The sequence below is a fragment of the Sesamum indicum genome, linkage group LG3 (assembly GCF_000512975.1).
Source record: "Sesamum indicum cultivar Zhongzhi No. 13 linkage group LG3, S_indicum_v1.0, whole genome shotgun sequence".
NCBI classification, from domain to species: Eukaryota; Viridiplantae; Streptophyta; class Magnoliopsida; order Lamiales; family Pedaliaceae; genus Sesamum; species Sesamum indicum.
The window spans coordinates 12777136-12795061 of record NC_026147.1 but is presented as its reverse complement, the minus strand read 5'-3'; the positions used below and the strand labels follow the sequence as shown (position 1 = coordinate 12795061).

The following is a 17926-nucleotide window of genomic DNA, read 5'->3' as shown; positions in this document are numbered from 1 at the left end:
AATAGTATTTTTACTGTTTACAAATATTTATATATTAATTATTAAGAATTTTATATATAATATATTATATAAAAATAATGTTTTATTCTTAAAAAAATTGTGTGCAATCACAAGAGGTGCAAGTGTATTATACACCCCCCTCTAACCGGGTAAACTGCTTCAAGTTTAAGAACAAAATGAGGTAATTTGGTATTCTTTATTTTACAGGGGTTATTTTGCACATTATTCATATCATAGGGAGGTAGCTTGTATTTTTCCCTGTTGAATTTTGCAAAAGTTGTTGGAATAAATCATGTTCCATATTATTGTATTTTTTTTTTTAATTTTTTATTCATATTAGCAAAAGTGAATCAATCAGAACGAAAGCCCCATTTTAAATAAACCACATGACTATGATTTTTGTAAAATTCGACATCGAAAGAACTAAAATTACAAAATATTAAAATATTACAAGACTATTTTACAATTTTAAAAAGCTAAATAATAAATTAAAATACCAAAGTATCAAAATTATGGAATCATAAATATATCAAAGCCATAATAAAAACTGAAAAGAAAAAAAAGGAAAAAAACACTTGATACCGATCTGATCCACAGAGAATTTGCTTTTTATTTAGGTTACAGATTCTTCTCCAGTTAAGATAGAATTGATTAAAATTATCCCTATTTGAATTTTTTATAAGTAACACTGATTTAATAATTAGAATTGATTATTTTTCATTTTGCAGGTTTCTTTATGTTAGGTTGTTATCTTTCTAAATTTTGTTTTGTTTTTTTAACATTATCCCTCTATATTTTATTATTTTACTATTGTATTTTGAATCTTTTATTTTTAAATTTATTTATTTCAGGTGATAGTTAATAATTATTTTGAATCTAACATAATATATATATATAGAATCAATATTAATTAAGCTCTAACATAATATATATATATATATATAGAATCAATATTAATTAAGCTTGAATGCGTATCGAGCTCCAATTCGCACTACAAAAAACAAAGAATTTTCACGAAAATTTTAAGATTATCGAGGGGCTAACTTATAAAACAAATGTTAGCACTTCAATGCTTAAGTTAGTGATGATCTTTACTGAATAAATGAAAGAAAAACTTGAAGTAATGTGAGAACAATAGTGAGGTATGATGAAAAAGTTATGAAAAACAATAGTGAGGTCGTTCTCAATCCATGAATGTCTGGTTCATGGCGTTGTCATGTGTCGGTACACTCACATGTCATACAATTCTGCAACTTTTTCAATCAACAGCTCTAAGTACATATCGATTAGATGCTTAGAATTGAAGAGCCATTGATTACAACCATCAGAAATATATACTCAAAACTCATGCATATTCCTGTGGGAGATTGTACGATGTAAGTATAACGGGTCAACATGAATAAGTACGACCATACTGCCCGTGCGACGCAAACCCATCTATGCACAATCCCAGTCTAACTTTACGGGGCTCTGCTGTAAAACCTGCATCAGACGAATGGTACATGGATCCTCTTCCATCTGACGGTTTGTATGCCATGTCATGTGCTCGACAGTCGCTTCTGAAGTATATAACCTTTGCATTGGGCCACGTGTACTAAAATCACTAGCCATAGGAGAGTATTTTGTTTCATTTTCAAAAATATATAGGCCTAATATACTAATTTATTTTTCACAGGGGGCGTTTTACACATTTCTCATATCGTATGAAAGTAAACTGCATTTTTCTCGGTGACTATTTATTAACACCCTATTGCATTTTACTTGAGTTATCTTTTTAAAAAAATTAAAATAATTTTTTAATTATGTTTCTTTTAATTTAATTTCCATGTATAAATCTCATCAATTCTCAAAAGAAAAACAAAAAAAAAAAAGGTGTTATCGTGTATTCACATGGTCCATCAAAATGCATTCTCACGTAAAATATGCCTATTTCTGAGATATTTATGGACTTAAAAAAATATATATAATGTGAAAATTAAACGACCAAGAACATATAAGACGTGTTAGTCTCTCATATAGGTCGACAATACTCCAAAACCAATTCATGATTTTTTAGGGTTACACGTACACCACAATGACCGGCCCCCCACCCACACACCAAAGAAAAAAAAAACAAGAAAAATGGAAATTGAATTGAACAAACTAATGGGCCCAGACCTCCCATATGGGCCCCGATTCGTCTGATCGAGAGATCTCCACGATATTCTTCGACCCAGTTACGAAAAGATCTTCAAGCCTGTGGCAATTTACCAAGCTACCCCTATAATTAATACTTACCTTAATAGTGTATTATGTGTAGTTTAGCTTTTTTTTTTCGGGGGTAAGTGACAGTTATTTACTATTACACCAATATCTTGATGAATATAAGACAAATATTCATATAAAACGAGACATATATTCATACTTTTTTTTTGAGTAAATGTAAGTTTCATTAATAAAACAAGATCGTACAGTACAACAGTGTTCAATTGATGATTTTTCTCTCGACAGGCCAAGAAATGCGTTATACATATATTCATAGTTTTTGATAAAATTAAAACTCATAACATCAAATTCGTTTATAACATCATAGTTTTGATCATTAGACTAAGACGGTATTGGTTTAGCTTTTTTCAAGATTTTAATATTTGCAAATGTTTGTATTCAGCAATTTCAGTTTTCCTTTTTTACTTGAAGATATATATCTATATTTTAGAAAGATCAAATTTTTGGAAGAATTATTAAAATATTGCAGTTAAAGATTTCAAGCATAAAAACTCAAATTTAAATATGATGATAAAATAGTATCAAAATTAAGATTTATTTACTAGAAAAAGTATGATTTTTTATCATAATTTAAAAAATTGTTCTGCATGTAAGGTGTTGAAATTATGACAAATTTTAAATGACTATGGTTAAAATTTGAATTTTTGGACTGATTTTATTTGAATATAGTAAAAAATAGGCATTTATCATAATTTTTATGACATAAAAATAATTTATTTTTTTGGTAATCATTAACTTTAGGATAAATCACAACCACCTATTCTGAGGTTTTACATATTATAAATACCTTTTCTTTCTAAAAGAATATAAATATCTCTCTAATTTTAACATTCTTTTGACAACAAGTCTATTCAGTTATGTTTTATTCAATTTTTGCGGTGAACTGTCTAAAATGATCTTTTAGATTATGAATTATAATTTTATATACTATTTGAAATTTTATAAAGTATTTTTTTAAATTAATATTCTCAATAGATTATTCACTTTATCTACCCTCAATTTTTTTTATATTTTAAAAAAAAAGTTCAGCAAAGGGTAAGATAGTAATTTTTACCTGATCATCTAAGGACTACATAATTATTTTCTATTTGAGAGGGGTATTATAATTTTGCAAATAATGATGAATATTCATAATTATGTCAAATCTCGTGTAGGTAACTACAATTTAACCTTAATTTTAATATAATATAAGCCCCGACTCTGACTCAAATCAATTAGTTAAAATTAATAAAAGAAAGTATGGCTAGAATTTAGTCAACTTACTTGAATTTGACTCAGATTTCCATTTATTAAACCCTAATTTATTTTATAATCAAATAAATTAAAATAAATTTCTACCAAAACTTGAAAATAGAATGAAGAAAATGCTGTGGGGGCATTTTGTAATTTAAGTGAAATAGAGGGACTCTTTACTTACCATTCAGTCAAAGTACACCACAAATCGGGACGACAACGCCGTTTATAAAATGACGGGTTCCCACGATCGACGAGCCCACTGTGTTCTGCTCAAAACAGCGTCGAGAATTATTAAATCCAGCAAATTCATAGTCAATTCAGTTAGCAGAATAAAGAAATCAGACTCGGCTGATCATTATATATCTGCAAGACCCAACAACACTTTGGGTATTGTCTCATCGAGGTACTTCAAACCCGATTGTTTTCTCGTTTCCTATCCCGTTCGATTTCTCCGGTTATTTCGGCGGCTGTCGGTATTAGGGCCTTTAATCATTTGTTTATGTGTTGTAGGGAAGGTGGTGGTAGCGTTGATTGAGGATGGAAACTGTAGCTGCTTTTCGGGCGTCGTTCAGCAGTGTTTCGCCGAACTGGGTCGCTCGATCTGGGCCAGCCAGGCCCGAGTTGAGGGTTGGATCCAGGTCCCTGCTTTCCTACTCCTGGATACGGGTAAATGATTGTCTTCAGCTCCGGTGTGATTTGATGGACGGGAATTGGATAGGGGTTGTTGAATTAGGTTAAGAGTTAAGAAGTTGAAAGGTTTTATTTCCAGTGTCAAAATTTCGTATTTGTCTACTTGTTTTGTTGCTTATGAGGTTCTTTTTCTTTCTTTTTTTCAATTTATTGATTATATTTTGTGGTCGACTGGAATATATATCCCAAGTCCGGATTTTATTAGGGTTCATTTTTTCATTTGATCATGATGGTGAAGTAGATCAAAGGTGTTGGTTATTCTTTCTTCTTCTTCTTCTTCTTTTTCTTCTTCCTCTGATTTATGTATATCTTTTTTCGTTTCGTTTGGGGGTGGGGGGGGGGGGGGGTTGGTTCTTGTTTTGCTGAATCTCTTGTGTGAACTTCGTGTGGGCAGCAATAACTTCTCAAAGTATATATATTAATCTGAGTTTCTTTCATTAGAATTCTGGTACTTATATGTTCTAATTTTCTGTAGTGATTATCAATATATGTATGGTGATTCACCACCAATAATACTTACACCAGCGTGCTTGTTTATTATACTTTGGACTCACTTGATTTATGAACTAATGGACTCTGGCATTTGCTCAAGGCTTGTTAATTGTTCAAGATTCATTGATATACAAGTAAGGTATATGATAGTAGTTTACGCTGATTTTTATTGAGACCGTGTTTTGCAGCAAAGACCATCAATTTCTCACGTGAAATTGGGCAATAGAAAGGTGGACTTTGTTACCAGGAAGTGCACTGGAATTAGAGCTTCTATGCAACCTTCTGATTCCGGCAGTGCAGCAGCTCCTATTGCCCCACTTCAGCTTGAGTCTCCAATTGGGCAATTTCTGTCGCAGATATTAGTAAGCCACCCTCATCTTGTTCCTGCTGCAGTGGAACAGCAGCTTGAACAGCTTCAAACTGACCGTGATGCAGAAAAAGAGAAGGAGGAGCCAGCTGCTTCTGGTACTGAACTTGTGTTATACAGGTTAGTAATAGTTAAAGCTCACTGCGTCACCTTTTGAGCGCCAATAGAGCTCTTCTCTGTGAGGTGGTCGCTTATTTTGTTAAATGGAACATCAATATCTGCTTTTGTAATTAAACTAATTACAGTCTAGTAATGCATGATGAGAATTGGATTTCTAAGATTTGACTAAGTGTTCATGTGTGTACTTTATTGTTATCATTCCTGAATTGAAAAGTGCATCATGTTTGAGTAAGAATATTATTGATGGGACTTTTTATTTCAGGAGAATCGCGGAGGTTAAAGCCAATGAAAGAAGAAAGGCTTTGGAAGAGATATTGTATGCGTTGGTGGTACAGAAATTCATGGATGCCAATGTGTCTTTGATTCCCACAATTACTCCATCATCACCAGATAATTCTGGTCGGGTGGATTCCTGGCCCAGCCAAGATGATAAACTGGAGAGCCTCCACTCTCCTGAAGCTTATGAGATGATTCAGAACCACCTGGCTCTCATTCTTGGAAATCGACTTGGCGATTCTAACTCAGTAGCTCAAATAAGTAAACTAAGAGTTGGCCAGGTTTATGCAGCATCTGTCATGTATGGTTATTTCCTTAGACGCGTAGACCAAAGGTTTCAGTTAGAGAAGTCTATGAAAGTCCTTCCTCAGAGTATTGACAATGAAGAGAATCATATCGAACAAGTTATAGCAGATGACATGAGACCTAGTGGTGATTACAGTAATGAATCTTTGAGGAACCCTCAACCCCATCCAGAAGTATCTTCATGGTCTGGTGGGTTGGGTGCTGGAGGTTTTGGTAGGATAAAGCCGTCCAGATTGCGAACATATGTCATGTCATTTGATGGGGAGACACTTCAGAGATATGCAACTATCCGATCTAAAGAGGCTATCAGTATCATCGAGAAACATACCGAAGCATTGTTCGGTAGACCTGAGATTGTTATCACACCTGAAGGAACCGTTGATTCTTCCAAAGATGAACTCATCAAGATCAGCTTTGGTGGTCTGAGGAGACTTGTTCTGGAAGCTGTGACTTTCGGTTCTTTCCTTTGGGATGTGGAAAGCTATGTTGATTCTAGGTACCATTTTGTTGCAAATTAAGCATCAATTGGGCAAAGGTCGCCATGGCGGTTTACTGACAGATGCTCTCTATAATGGGTATAGCTTTGTGGAAATTACTCTCTTGCTCTAATTGACATGTACATAGTGACTTTGTTTTGAATTTATTTAATGGCCGTAGTATTCAAGAAACCAGAATTTGCTTATCTATTATGAGAGTATCCATTGGAATTTTATGACAATAAGGATTCTCTCACTTCTTGTATTACAGCTTGGTGCTTTAACTTAAATTGTTTAAGCCTCATTACATATTCACCATGCAATTGACTGCATACCGACTAAATACATGCCAGAAGGTGCAGCTAGAGACAATTTAAACGGTAACATTTCTACTATTGTGCAACTCCTCTTTATTATGTTTGCATTGGCAAAATTCTTTACATCTGCAGTTATTTGAAAAATATAATTGGTTTATGGGGAGACTGAGATGCATGCATGGATGCAAAGCTATACCTCATTCTCCTCTGTACCAAATTTCTTTAGCTCAAAACTATGCAGGGTCTGGCCGGAAACATCATAGAAAACTACATTTGCTTGGAGTTTTGTAAGTCGAACTGATACGAACCCTTGCCCATCATAGTAGAACTTCAAGTTTTTCTTGTATCTGTCACGATGTATAATGTTGCTCCACGCCCTCGACCCTCCTCCACTAGTCAGGAATTCAATAGGGCTGCAAAAGAAGCATTGGACTTACAGGATACATAGACAACTATCTGAAAAAATGTCTTTGGGTTGAATTTTTCTTACATCCCGGTGTTGTTGATGTGTTCCAGACAGTGATTGTGCCCATTTACGTAGATGGGAATCTTGTTTGCCTGGAAAAACAAAAGGGTCCTGGCATCAACTTATACACTCTATCATTAGCCAATACCGTCACCTGTTTGAACCATATTTTCAGGCAAGTATAAGATCATCTTGTAGTCGACGTTTATGTACCTCTAGAATAGGCAGGAGCTTCTCCAGAAGTTCCTCAGTGTCGCCTCGTTTTCCAATGCTTCTTATGGGGTGATGTCCAACAACAATTTTCCACGCAGCCTTTGATGTCTTCAGGGCTGTGTCTAAATCCTAATGAACATACATGATACATGCAGAATGCTGACCTTCGATGGATATTTGTGAATCTGAAAGATGTTCATATTACAACGTTGTATACATAAGTGTTAGCGTAAACTGACCTTTAAAAGGTTAGAAATATATGTTTTCCTAGGCAGGACTCCTGTCCAGTTGAACTTGTTGGGGCCCTCCACAAAGTACTTGTCCTTGAAAGGAGATGTGTCCACAAAGAAAATTTGCAGAAACCCTGAACATTATGTTAACAAATGAAGGGATAATTGCACAGACACCTCTGAAGTTTGGATATATTACGAAATAATCTCTCCATATTTTAAAAATTACACTAATACTCCTATTCATGTTTTACATTGTAAATTTTCCCTCCCTTTATGAAGCGAACCTAATCCAAAACAAAATCCATGATTTAACGCAACTTGTTTCGTCTAAGCTCCTGAGAAATATAACACGTAACATAATACAGAAGGCTTAGTGAACAATACCAGCACGAACAGTGTAAGACCTGTAGCAATTCCATCGTCTGTCGCGCATTCTGAGCAACGGACTCAGTTGTGCTCTAGTATTTCCATGATAATCATGGTTTCCCAGTACTATACATAATGGAGACGGACAGGGAGAACACCGAGTAAAAGTTCAAGATTCTGAGACTTTGATTATCATCAGCCAGAAAAGAACACATGGATGTCCAAGACTTACTTGCATACCAAGGTTTTCGTAGGCTTCTTGCAGTATATATATTGGTAAATGATTGTGCAAAGGCAGGGTCTCTAACCCCAGTTAATCCATCATTGTAAAAGTTATCACCTGTAGAGACTACAAAGTCAATTCCTAGCTTTGCTCCAACTTCACCCATCTGCATCCATATTTGAAATAGAGTTCGTTAAAGGTAAGTAAAAAATTGAGAGGAAATATTCCAGCAGAATTTCGTCGTATACTATATATATATATAAATATATACACTACGAGCAACGGCAGATTGATTGAAAGTTCCCTTCCGTCCCCAGTCTCCGACAGCCAGAAAGTTTATAACACCATTTAGCCTGATGCGCTGCCGAATTTGGACAAGCCGGGCTGTAACGGTTACTTTGCTTAGACAGAGACAAGCTATCAACAGGAGAACGCAGATGCAATTTCTGTATGTATCAGCCATAATGCTGTTACTGTTAGAACTTTTAACATGGGATTTTCCTAGATGCTAAGCTATCACTTTATATGCTTTTATCAATGGGAGAGAGACGGTGGAAATCTTATTCTTGGCTGATATATTTTATAAGCATTTTTCATTCAATGCTTTGTACAAAAGGTGACTTGTACCAGCATCTAAATTGGGGACAAGGATATTATGTTTCCATGCCTTTGAATGTTGGTTAAAAGAGCGATGCAATGGTATTTTGCCTCTTTGATGTTCATTTATTGCAGTCTGGGATTTCTGGTGTTTATATTACGTGAAGAGGTTGTTTTCCTATACTTAATTCTTGACAGAACTTATTACTGATAATAACCAGCAATGATTCAGACATTTCTACTCTCTGGATCCTGTGAACATCCATTGCACAGATGACGACGTTAGAAGATTAGCAGGAGAAAAGTAACACGGTTTGTAATAATTTAATATCTTTGTTACCAAAGTACAAATAATTCATCCTCAGAGCTAATCAATACAGTAAAACCTCTATAAATTAATACTCTATAAATTAATAAACTCTCTAAAATAATAAAATCCTCTAATCCCGACTTGGGCCTTTGTAAAAAATCATCAAATTCGATAAGATAATAAAATAATAATTTTTGGAAAAGTCCTTTATAAATATTAGGTCCCATTAAAGCTCTAAATTAATAATTCGTAAATATTACAATTATAAATATTATGATAATTTACTAAAATATGAAATCTATAATGCTTTACGCATTTGATCATTCATGGATGATTTTGCGATGCCTTTTAGATGAGAAAACATGATTGGGTGTTATGAATTATTTTATTATCATATTGAGATTTATGTAGTATATATTTCATTCATCATGCATGAATATATTTAATTGATTATAATAGTTATTTAAGTGCAACGAATTAATGTAAACATGTATATTTAAGTAATTTCAATGAATTGATACATGTATCTATGAATATAATAGTTAATTATTGCATGAATATAATTAATGAAACATATATGAATTTATTTATTTTCAATACATATGTATTAAATTTGCTGAATTTAAAAAGTCTCTCTTTTAATTAATAAAATATTAATTTATCGATAAATTAATATTTCTCTAAATTAATAAAATTTCATGGTCCCAAGATTATTAATTTATAAAGGTTTTACTGTAGTTTCATCATTGTAGTGTGTCTTCTTTGCATCATCAGACAGTAGTGAATTTTTTGTCTGTGGACCTTATCCTCATATGATACAGAGGTTTTCCCGAAACATCATAGAATAACACATTTGCCCTCTGGTGCGTCAGCGACACAAACATGAATCCTTGCCCGTCATAGTAGAAGTGCACGGTGTCGTTATTCTTCCCATAGTGAATGTCGTTTTTCCAAGCCTTTGAACCTCCTCCACTTGTCAAGAAATGCATCATGCTGCGCCAAAAACACATAAATCTCACTACTGCTACGTTAATACCACGAAATAATGAGGTCTGGATAGTCGATATACCCTTTGTTGTTGCTAATGTGCTCCAAGCAGTGGTCGTGTCCGTTGATGTACATATCCACCTTATGCGCCTGTAAAAAACAACACTCTCGTTTAAATATATAGGAATGAGATTCACTTATCCAGCTCATTTATCAATGGTAGGCTGTGTGTGAAATAGCTTTTCTACTTTTCATGTAGGAGTAAAGTTGTACAGAAAGTTGTAAGTTCAGCTGGAGCGAGAGTTGACACTGCTTATAGCTCTTATGAGTGAACTTATTTAAGCAATTCAAAAGCATAAGCTGTAGACACTCTAAGTTTACTTTTCTGCTAAGCTATTAATTGAAAAAATCCCTTTACTACCTCAAGAATTGGGAGAAGCTGATCCACAATTTCCCGAGTGTCACCATGATGGCCTATGCTTCTCATCGTGTGGTGTCCGACGACGATCTTCCAGGGAGCCCTCGACTTGCTGAGTGCCAAATGCAGGCTCTGATCCACACTCAAATCTGAGTACTGTACTGTAACCTTTACTATCAAATTATAAGAACGATTCCTGCATAAACAAGGCTTACTTTTCGAAGGGCAGACAGATATTTATCTCTTGGCAGTACATCTTTCCAATCAAACTTCTGGTTCTTAGAGTTGTTGAAGTACTTTCCCACAAACGGAGTGGTGTCGATGAAAACAATATCCACGATTCCTAAGCATTGTACTCATGAATCAGTGCTCATAAGACAAATATTGTAATCAGACAGAAAGCAAAGAGTAATAAACACCTGCTCCAACGATGAAATTTCTCTTACAACGCCACCGGTTATCGTGTTTCCTGAGGACCGGACTTAACTGAGCCTCGGTGTTCCCATGATAATCATGGTTCCCTAAGACTTATGTTTCATTTCACGTACAAGGATACATCGGATCAGACAGTAGGTGTAGGAAGAGAAAAACATAGCCTATACTGCCTGATAAGTACTACTAGTTAATTATCAAGCTAAGATGAGAACTAATTTGTACCTGTGTACCATGGCTTTTGCAGGCTTTTGGCTGTGTAAATACTAGTAAACGATAGTTGAAAGAGCGGATCGTTCACGCCTTTCAAGCCATCATCATAGAAGTTATCGCCAGTCGAGACCACGAAATCAATTCCCAACTTCTTTCCAATATCTCCCATCTGCATCAGTAGAACCGAGTTAAAACTCCTTAGATACCTCATCTACATCTAAACTGATCATAAACAACATTATTAGGACAAGAAACAACTGACTGTATAAAAAACAACAAACTTGGACTAGGTTGCCTCATGATCACCTGAGTAGCAACTCTTGATTGATTGAAATTTCCACCTCGTCCCCAGTCTCCCACCACCAAGAACGCAATCCGGTCGACGTTTCTTTTGCGGTAGTGTTCGATTCTTGGAAATTCTGCCATATTCCTAGCCAGGTTCAGGCATAAACAACTCAGCAGTAACGGCCATATCACAATGGAATTACTCCAAAACTGAGCCATTTTTTCTTATTCACTGCTGAGGATATAGCAGAGATCGAATTCGAGTATTTATAGGCATGTAAGAGTTGGGGTAATTCAAGAAAATGATTTATCATCATAAATAGAACAAAACATGAGACAAAACAATGAAATTCTGTTGCGGGCATCAAGACTTTTTTGGAGTGAAGACAGAAGTGGTATGAACATTTGACTCGTGAAGCAAACGAAGTATTCACGTGAAGGGCAAACGTTGGGCCCAAATCCATGGATGCATGCATTAATGATTCATAAGGTGAAATTGTGCTATCTGATATAAATGTCACCACCCTTTTTCGCCATTAAGACAAGTTTGGGATAGGAATGTGGGATTATGGGAGCTAAAGATCTAGCTTTTTTCCCAATTAAGATCTTCTATTACAAGTTGGTATTTCTACCATGTTATACGTACATATATGAAATTTTGTATTAGGTGTATATTAAAAATATCTTCCTTAAAAGTTGACGTAATTATGATATTTTGCAATGAAAAAGGACTTGTGTGACTAATTTTGTAGACTTTTTAACAGTTTTTTCGGACAAAAAAAATGAAATCGTAAATCATGACAAAAGAAGCAACTCCCATTCTTTGTGGGACCAAAAACTCGATTTAGCCAAACTTCTTTATATGACCTCATTACATGAATTAATGGGTTATTCTTTATGTTGTAAATGACCATAACTTAAAAATCATGCTAAATTAATACTTTTTGCCATAGTTAAATTAAAAAAATTAAAGCGAAAACTTTAGTTTTGATCAAAATTAATCGATATTTGTCATGGTTTTAATTAATTATGACTAATATTTGCCATTGCCTGCAGAATAATGGCTAAATATATAGCTGTTATGTAATTATGATTAGTTAGTATTCACCACGATTTTTTACTTTTAACTATGATAATTAATTATGACAAAAAATCATATTTTTTCTAGTGATCTATGTTTATGTTCACATGTGTATGTAATATTTCATGCTAGAAATGAAAACAATCCCATATAAAGGAAGTTACGGCGAGCTCTCTTGAGATTTGACATAATTATAAATATCCTCTCGTTGTTTGAAAAATTATCAAATTCTCCCTTATTTTGAATGGTTGTCTAACAATTAGCCCAATCCGTTTATTTTCATTAGGTTTTCATCTTTTGTGGTTAACTCACTAAAATGCCCTTGTAGATTATAAATAATTATTTTAATTAATTTTTAAAATTCTCTGACAATTTTTTATGGAATAACTAAATAACTTTTTTTTTTACAATTTTTAAAAATTTTCCATCGATTTTGTTTGATTTTTTTTTACAATTTTTTAATATTTTAAAAAACAAAAAAAAATTATAGCAAGAATAAAGTTTACAATTCTAGACCTCCATCCAAAAATTATATAATTTCATTAAACATCATAGCGAATTTATAATTTTTTTAATATGAAGGAATAGTAGTAATTTTACCAAATTTCAAGAGAGCTTGCTGTAAATCCTAAAAATAACAACTGCAAACGAATTTCCAGATTTCAGAACATGATCACTATCTGTATGTAATTATATGTAGGGTTAATTACATTTTGCAGTTCGAACTACGATTGTTTTTGCACTTTGACATCAAAACTTTTTCTAGTATCAACTTACTATCTCAATTTTACGAAATTTTGCACTTTACCATTTATAAATATTTTTCGACCAAGTTTGTTGTCAAAAAATACAAAAAATTACATGCAGTACATATGTGATATTTAACAGTTATGTAATGTGATCCTTTTTAAATATGCATAGCATGTGATTTTTTCAGTCGCAGAAAAATCAACAAAAAGACAGTCATATATGGCAAAATGCAAATTTCACAAAATTAAGATGATAAATTGACATAAAAAAAAAAATTAATGGCAAAATATAAAAAGGCGCATAACTCAAATGGTAAAATGTAATTTATCCTTATATATATTGCTTATAAATACACGTTCTAGGTTAAAATGTTAATCTATATGAAATTATGCTTCTTGTAAAATTGAAGCCATCTAAACATTAAGTAGGGAAAATTGCAATTTTAGTTTTGTAATTCAAGAGATGGTAATTTTGGATTCTATACCAATTGATTTTCATAATTTGGTTTTAGTGTACACAAATTAAGTTTGTGCCAATAAAATTGCCCCACATGAAAAATAATATATAAAGTATGAAATTCTATTTATATTTTGAGAATTTAATTAAATTTAATTTCTAAAAAACTAGTTAATTAATTGATATTAATATTTATTTTTTGGCCAATCAAATCACGCCAAATATCAAATTTCATATTTTTGACAAGTGCATTATATCTTTAAAAAAAAACAAGTATATTTTACGATTCAACGGATTTAGTCCCATAAGTAAAAAAAATTTGTAATGTACGTCCCATTACCAATTTTCGTTAAATCATTAATGGAAGAGCACATGAAGGGGGGTGCTTCAACAACTCAAAACACAATTAAAGATATAAGTAAAAACACAAATAAGGTAGCATTCAAAAAATTTCAGAATTCTCTCAAGCGCAAATTAAAGAAGCTTCGTGGTGTTCAAAAGAAAATTAAGGAGTTCATCGCAGAAGTCATCCAAGTTCAATGTTTGATTCGATAACAAGTCAAAAGACCAACAAATTAATGTTATCAAAGGGCAGATATACATTGACAAAATCAAAGCTCCAATTCCACCAAGAAACACTGAAGGACGACAAGTATTCAAATTACTCTTGAATTAACATTACTAAAACCTCAAGTCAATATCGAAGGAGATAATACGGTCAAGGTCCACCTTCAAAATTATCAAAGTCAAAAATCACATTCTTGAAAAGAATAATAAGATATTTGTACCCACAAAAAGTATAATTAAATTAAAAAATTATTTATAATATTTTTCTCGTTTCATTAAATTCAAAAATATGAATTTTTTCTTACACTTGTAACTTCAAACTTTTGATAATTTTTAGTTCTTTTTTATTGAAAATTGCATGTGACTTGCAAATGACACAATTAAATTATAATTTTATTCTTGTAAATTAATTCATACAGAATAAAAAATGTCAACCCCTAAATTAGGATTAGAACAGTTACTATTGCCACCTCACAATGCCGCAAACATAAAGGTGATTTGGCAGGTATGATGAGGTGGCAATGATGACATGTTATATTTTAATATATCACTCTTGTCATATAAGACAGATCAAATTATTTTAATCTAAGTAGGTAAAACTTGGAAAAAAAAAAAAAAAAAGGAGAAGTCATGTCCAATTCTTGCGAGAAATTCCAGGCAAATTAGGATTTTTTTTACTAATTTTTTTTTTTTTAAAAATTACAATCTTAAACGCTATTCTCAATTGGGCCCCAAAAGGGCCACCACCCTTATGTTATTGAATCAAAATTGCATGTTTTTCCCCTTATATTATATACTAAGGACTACGAGAATTTGTAGTCATGATATAGGCACATAAATTAAAATAATTGTAGTAAAATAAGTTGTAGAGGTATAGGTTTTCAAAATAGCTATAACTATTTTTGTAGCTATAGATACGATATATAATCATCTGCTACAACTATGCTGAAATGGATGTCCTACTCTTTACAGTGGATATTATGTCGCTCATGCTATATATATTTTTTGGCAATGAATAACATATAAATGTTATTTAATCAAACGAAACTTATAATTTTCTTATTGTAGGGGACATATCATTTTTGTTTTGTTATCTTTGATTTCATTGACTACGAGATTCTCACTTTTGGGCCTACAATCTTTAAAAAGTAATACTTTTGGTTCCATAATATTTTTATTAGATATTTAATTTAAATGCATGGGACCAAAAGTGCTACTTTGTGAAAATTATTGGACTAAAGTAAGATTTTCATAACAAATGGGAGCAAAAGTGTAAAAGGCTCTGAAGATTATGCACTAAACATGTGGCATTTTCAGTTAACATTTCTAACAGAAAGATTCACGGAACTAAAAGTGTTCTTAAAATTACAAGATCAAAAGTGAGAATCTCGTAATTAATGGAACCAAAATAGAAAGGCCTTAAAGCGAAATTTCTCTGATATTATAGGTTAGTTTTAATTAGCTAGAAAATAATTTTATTTACTTTTATTTAATAAGTAAACTAAAAAAAACCTATTAAAAATATATTAAAAAAGAAAAATTTTTAGTCCAATCTAACTCGGTCAAATCGAAACCAATCGCATAATAAATGATACACATTGTGTGAATAATGTATAATTTAAAAAAAATCAATCATATAGTAAATATATCACATTTATTGTATGACTGATTTATCCAATGAAATCTGATTTAGGTAAAAATTTTCATTAAAAATGTATTCTCGAGAAAAAAATATATTTGCAATTGCCTTATATCCAAAATCAAAATGCCGGAGAAACCAGATGGCAATGTACTCTTCATTGATTGGATGCCAAGATCAACCTCTTTACCACGATTACTATACCACGTGTGTTGTAACAATGTTTGACTCGTAAAGCTCTATATATATACCCCTATGACAGTTGGATCCTGATTCCTATTTTTTCTCCATACAAAAAATAGTTAAAGAATCACAGAAAAGAGGAAAGAGAGACAGAATGATGGAGGAGACGTTGATCATCCCACCAGGCTTTCACTTCAAACCCACCGATCAAGAACTCGTCAGTTTCTATCTCGCAAGAAAGGCTATGGATCTGCAGCTGCCATGGAATCCCATTTTGGAGAAGACCATCTACGGTGAAAACGCAGATCCATGGGATGTTTTCGCCGACGTTCAGTGGGATACTTCTGTTGTCACTAGAGAGGACAAGGAATCCAAGAATGTGAAGCGGGTCATCTATGTTTTCACGAAGTTAACGAAAGTCAATGGCAAGACGAGGATTTCAAGAACTGCAGGGTCTGGTACATGGGACGGCCAAACTGGTGCAAGAAATATATACAACAAGTCCAGACAAGTAATCGGCCAGATGAAGATGTTTAGCTTTACCGCGAAAACCCCTGGTGACGTCAGAAAGCAACATGATCACTGGATCATGCACGAGTACTCGCTTGCTGGCGTTTCATTGAAGTGTGAGTTGAAATACAAGGACTATGTGATTTGTAAGATCACGAGATCGTCAAAGGAGAAATCTCCACAACAGCCTATTTTAAGATCAGTTCCTGGAGAATCTTCGAGTTCATGCAGGGAGAATGACTCATTGATTAACAATGAGTTGGGGAAGAAAAGATTGGCTGAAGAACACCAAGAAGTTGCATGTCAGAAGAAGCAGAAGGTGGAAAGTATGGGCGAACTGGAAGGGAGATCAACTTACGTTAGCCCTTCTGGTGATGATAATTTCACATGGACGTCATATTTTTGTTGTGCAAATGCGGCACCGCTGCAACAGCTCCCTATGCCGGTCGATGGATGCTTGATTCCTCAGCATGATCAGACTGACGGAAGAGACTGCTCATATCACGAAGATGAATCTTGGCTTGATATTCTTTTGAAGAACATGGATGGTGATGGATCCTTGCTTGATATTCTTTTGGATGATGGAGATGCGCCTGAAACCTTGTTTGATCCGAGTTTTCGTCAATCCCTTGATGATAATTACATCGCATCAACATTAGCGGATGACGGTGGGGCGTCGCTGCAACAGCCTCCTTCTCTGATTGATGAATGCTTGATGCCTCAGCATGATCAGACTGATGGACGAGAATGGCGTCAAGAAGATGAATCTTTGCTTGATCTTCTTCTGGAGTATGAAGATGGCGATAATGGATCATCCTTGCTCGATTTCCATTAGGATGATGAAGATGCCCCTGGACCCTTGTTTGATCTTAGTTCAATACAATTTCCTGATGTATCATTGTTAGCGAATACAAAATGAGATTTTCTGATGTAATAGTTTCTTTGCCACTGATTCATACTGTAAATGGAAGTTCTTGTTTCTTCTCTTGGATGGCTTATAAATGTTCTGAAACAATTCAGAATAATCTATTTCAGTAGCGTGTTACAAATATTGTCCGTTGGAAAATCAAGACATTAGTTTTCTGTTACTTGAATGGAATTGTTTGGAGGTAATCTCAAAAATGGTTGTGTTAGATGTGTCCCTTAACAGCACAATATTTCTGCTTGGCTTTCTCAGTGATGAGAATAACATACATGAACACTTTGAGGTTTATGTGACTGGCAATTATGTTGTGTAGAATCAGATTCCTACCATTTTGATCCAACACATCTTGTTCAATAATTTTCTATCCAAGCAGATGATCAGGCACAAGAAATTCTACGGAGAAGATGGTGAATAATGTGTACCATATATATGACTGTCTCCCAGCTTGGGAATTCATTTGTCCTATCCAATTTGTTAGCTAAAAAGGCCAAACTCAGGATATTCATTGCAGATGCTACCCCTTATAG

General features: G+C 33.5%; 4 protein-coding genes across 6 annotated transcripts; 2 read left to right on the top strand and 2 right to left on the bottom strand.

Moving 5' to 3' along the window:
- Positions 3745-6484, top strand: LOC105158192 (UV-B-induced protein At3g17800, chloroplastic). Of its 2 annotated transcripts, none has more exons than XM_011074851.2 (4): positions 3745-3904; positions 4012-4167; positions 4872-5170; positions 5433-6484. In XM_011074851.2, exons 2-4 carry the CDS (start codon positions 4039-4041, stop codon positions 6268-6270), a joined length of 1266 nt encoding a protein of 421 aa, XP_011073153.1. In that variant the 5' UTR covers positions 3745-3904; positions 4012-4038; the 3' UTR covers positions 6271-6484. The 2 variants fall into 2 exon arrangements, with proteins under 2 accessions (XP_011073153.1, XP_020548048.1); XM_020692389.1 differs by having other exon boundaries at positions 3753-3904; positions 4017-4167.
- Positions 6309-8965, bottom strand: LOC105158193 (purple acid phosphatase 3-like). The gene is made up of 6 exons (XM_020692390.1): positions 8056-8965; positions 7842-7949; positions 7464-7588; positions 7225-7353; positions 7036-7103; positions 6309-6958 (listed from the first exon to the last, which is right to left on the bottom strand). Exons 1-6 carry the CDS (start codon positions 8216-8218, stop codon positions 6736-6738), a joined length of 816 nt encoding a protein of 271 aa, XP_020548049.1. The 5' UTR covers positions 8219-8965; the 3' UTR covers positions 6309-6735.
- LOC105158191 (purple acid phosphatase 7) lies at positions 9653-11566 on the bottom strand. Of its 2 annotated transcripts, XM_011074848.2 has the most exons (7): positions 11310-11566; positions 11016-11172; positions 10778-10885; positions 10574-10701; positions 10362-10490; positions 10023-10090; positions 9653-9946 (listed from the first exon to the last, which is right to left on the bottom strand). In XM_011074848.2, exons 1-7 carry the CDS (start codon positions 11505-11507, stop codon positions 9724-9726), a joined length of 1011 nt encoding a protein of 336 aa, XP_011073150.1. In that variant the 5' UTR covers positions 11508-11566; the 3' UTR covers positions 9653-9723. The 2 variants fall into 2 exon arrangements, with proteins under 2 accessions (XP_011073150.1, XP_011073152.1); XM_011074850.2 differs by lacking the exon at positions 10778-10885.
- LOC110011710 (NAC transcription factor 29-like) lies at positions 16122-17309 on the top strand. Its single transcript, XM_020692500.1, has one exon. It carries the CDS (start codon positions 16122-16124, stop codon positions 17307-17309), a length of 1188 nt encoding a protein of 395 aa, XP_020548159.1.

Excerpts from the sequence above, each read along its gene's own strand:
- LOC110011710 (XM_020692500.1), top strand. The coding sequence starts at position 16,122 with ATGGAGGAGACGTTGATCATCCCACCAGGCTTTCACTTCAAACCCACC.
- LOC105158193 (XM_020692390.1), bottom strand. The coding sequence starts at position 8,218 with ATGCAGATGGGTGAAGTTGGAGCAAAGCTAGGAATTGACTTTGTAGTC. Across the intron at positions 7,589-7,841 it reads GTCTTACACTGTTCGTGCTG|GGTTTCTGCAAATTTTCTTT; the intron begins GTATTGTTCACT and ends CATAATGTTCAG. Across the intron at positions 6,959-7,035 it reads CACATCAACAACACCGGGAT|CCCTATTGAATTCCTGACTA; the intron begins GTAAGAAAAATT and ends CTTCTTTTGCAG.
- LOC105158191 (XM_011074848.2), bottom strand. The coding sequence starts at position 11,507 with ATGGCTCAGTTTTGGAGTAATTCCATTGTGATATGGCCGTTACTGCTG. Across the intron at positions 11,173-11,309 it reads AATCAAGAGTTGCTACTCAG|ATGGGAGATATTGGAAAGAA; the intron begins GTGATCATGAGG and ends CTACTGATGCAG. Across the intron at positions 10,091-10,361 it reads AGCTTCTCCCAATTCTTGAG|GCGCATAAGGTGGATATGTA; the intron begins GTAGTAAAGGGA and ends TGTTTTTTACAG.
- LOC105158192 (XM_011074851.2), top strand. The coding sequence starts at position 4,039 with ATGGAAACTGTAGCTGCTTTTCGGGCGTCGTTCAGCAGTGTTTCGCCG. Across the intron at positions 4,168-4,871 it reads TTTCCTACTCCTGGATACGG|CAAAGACCATCAATTTCTCA; the intron begins GTAAATGATTGT and ends CGTGTTTTGCAG. Across the intron at positions 5,171-5,432 it reads ACTGAACTTGTGTTATACAG|GAGAATCGCGGAGGTTAAAG; the intron begins GTTAGTAATAGT and ends TTTTTATTTCAG.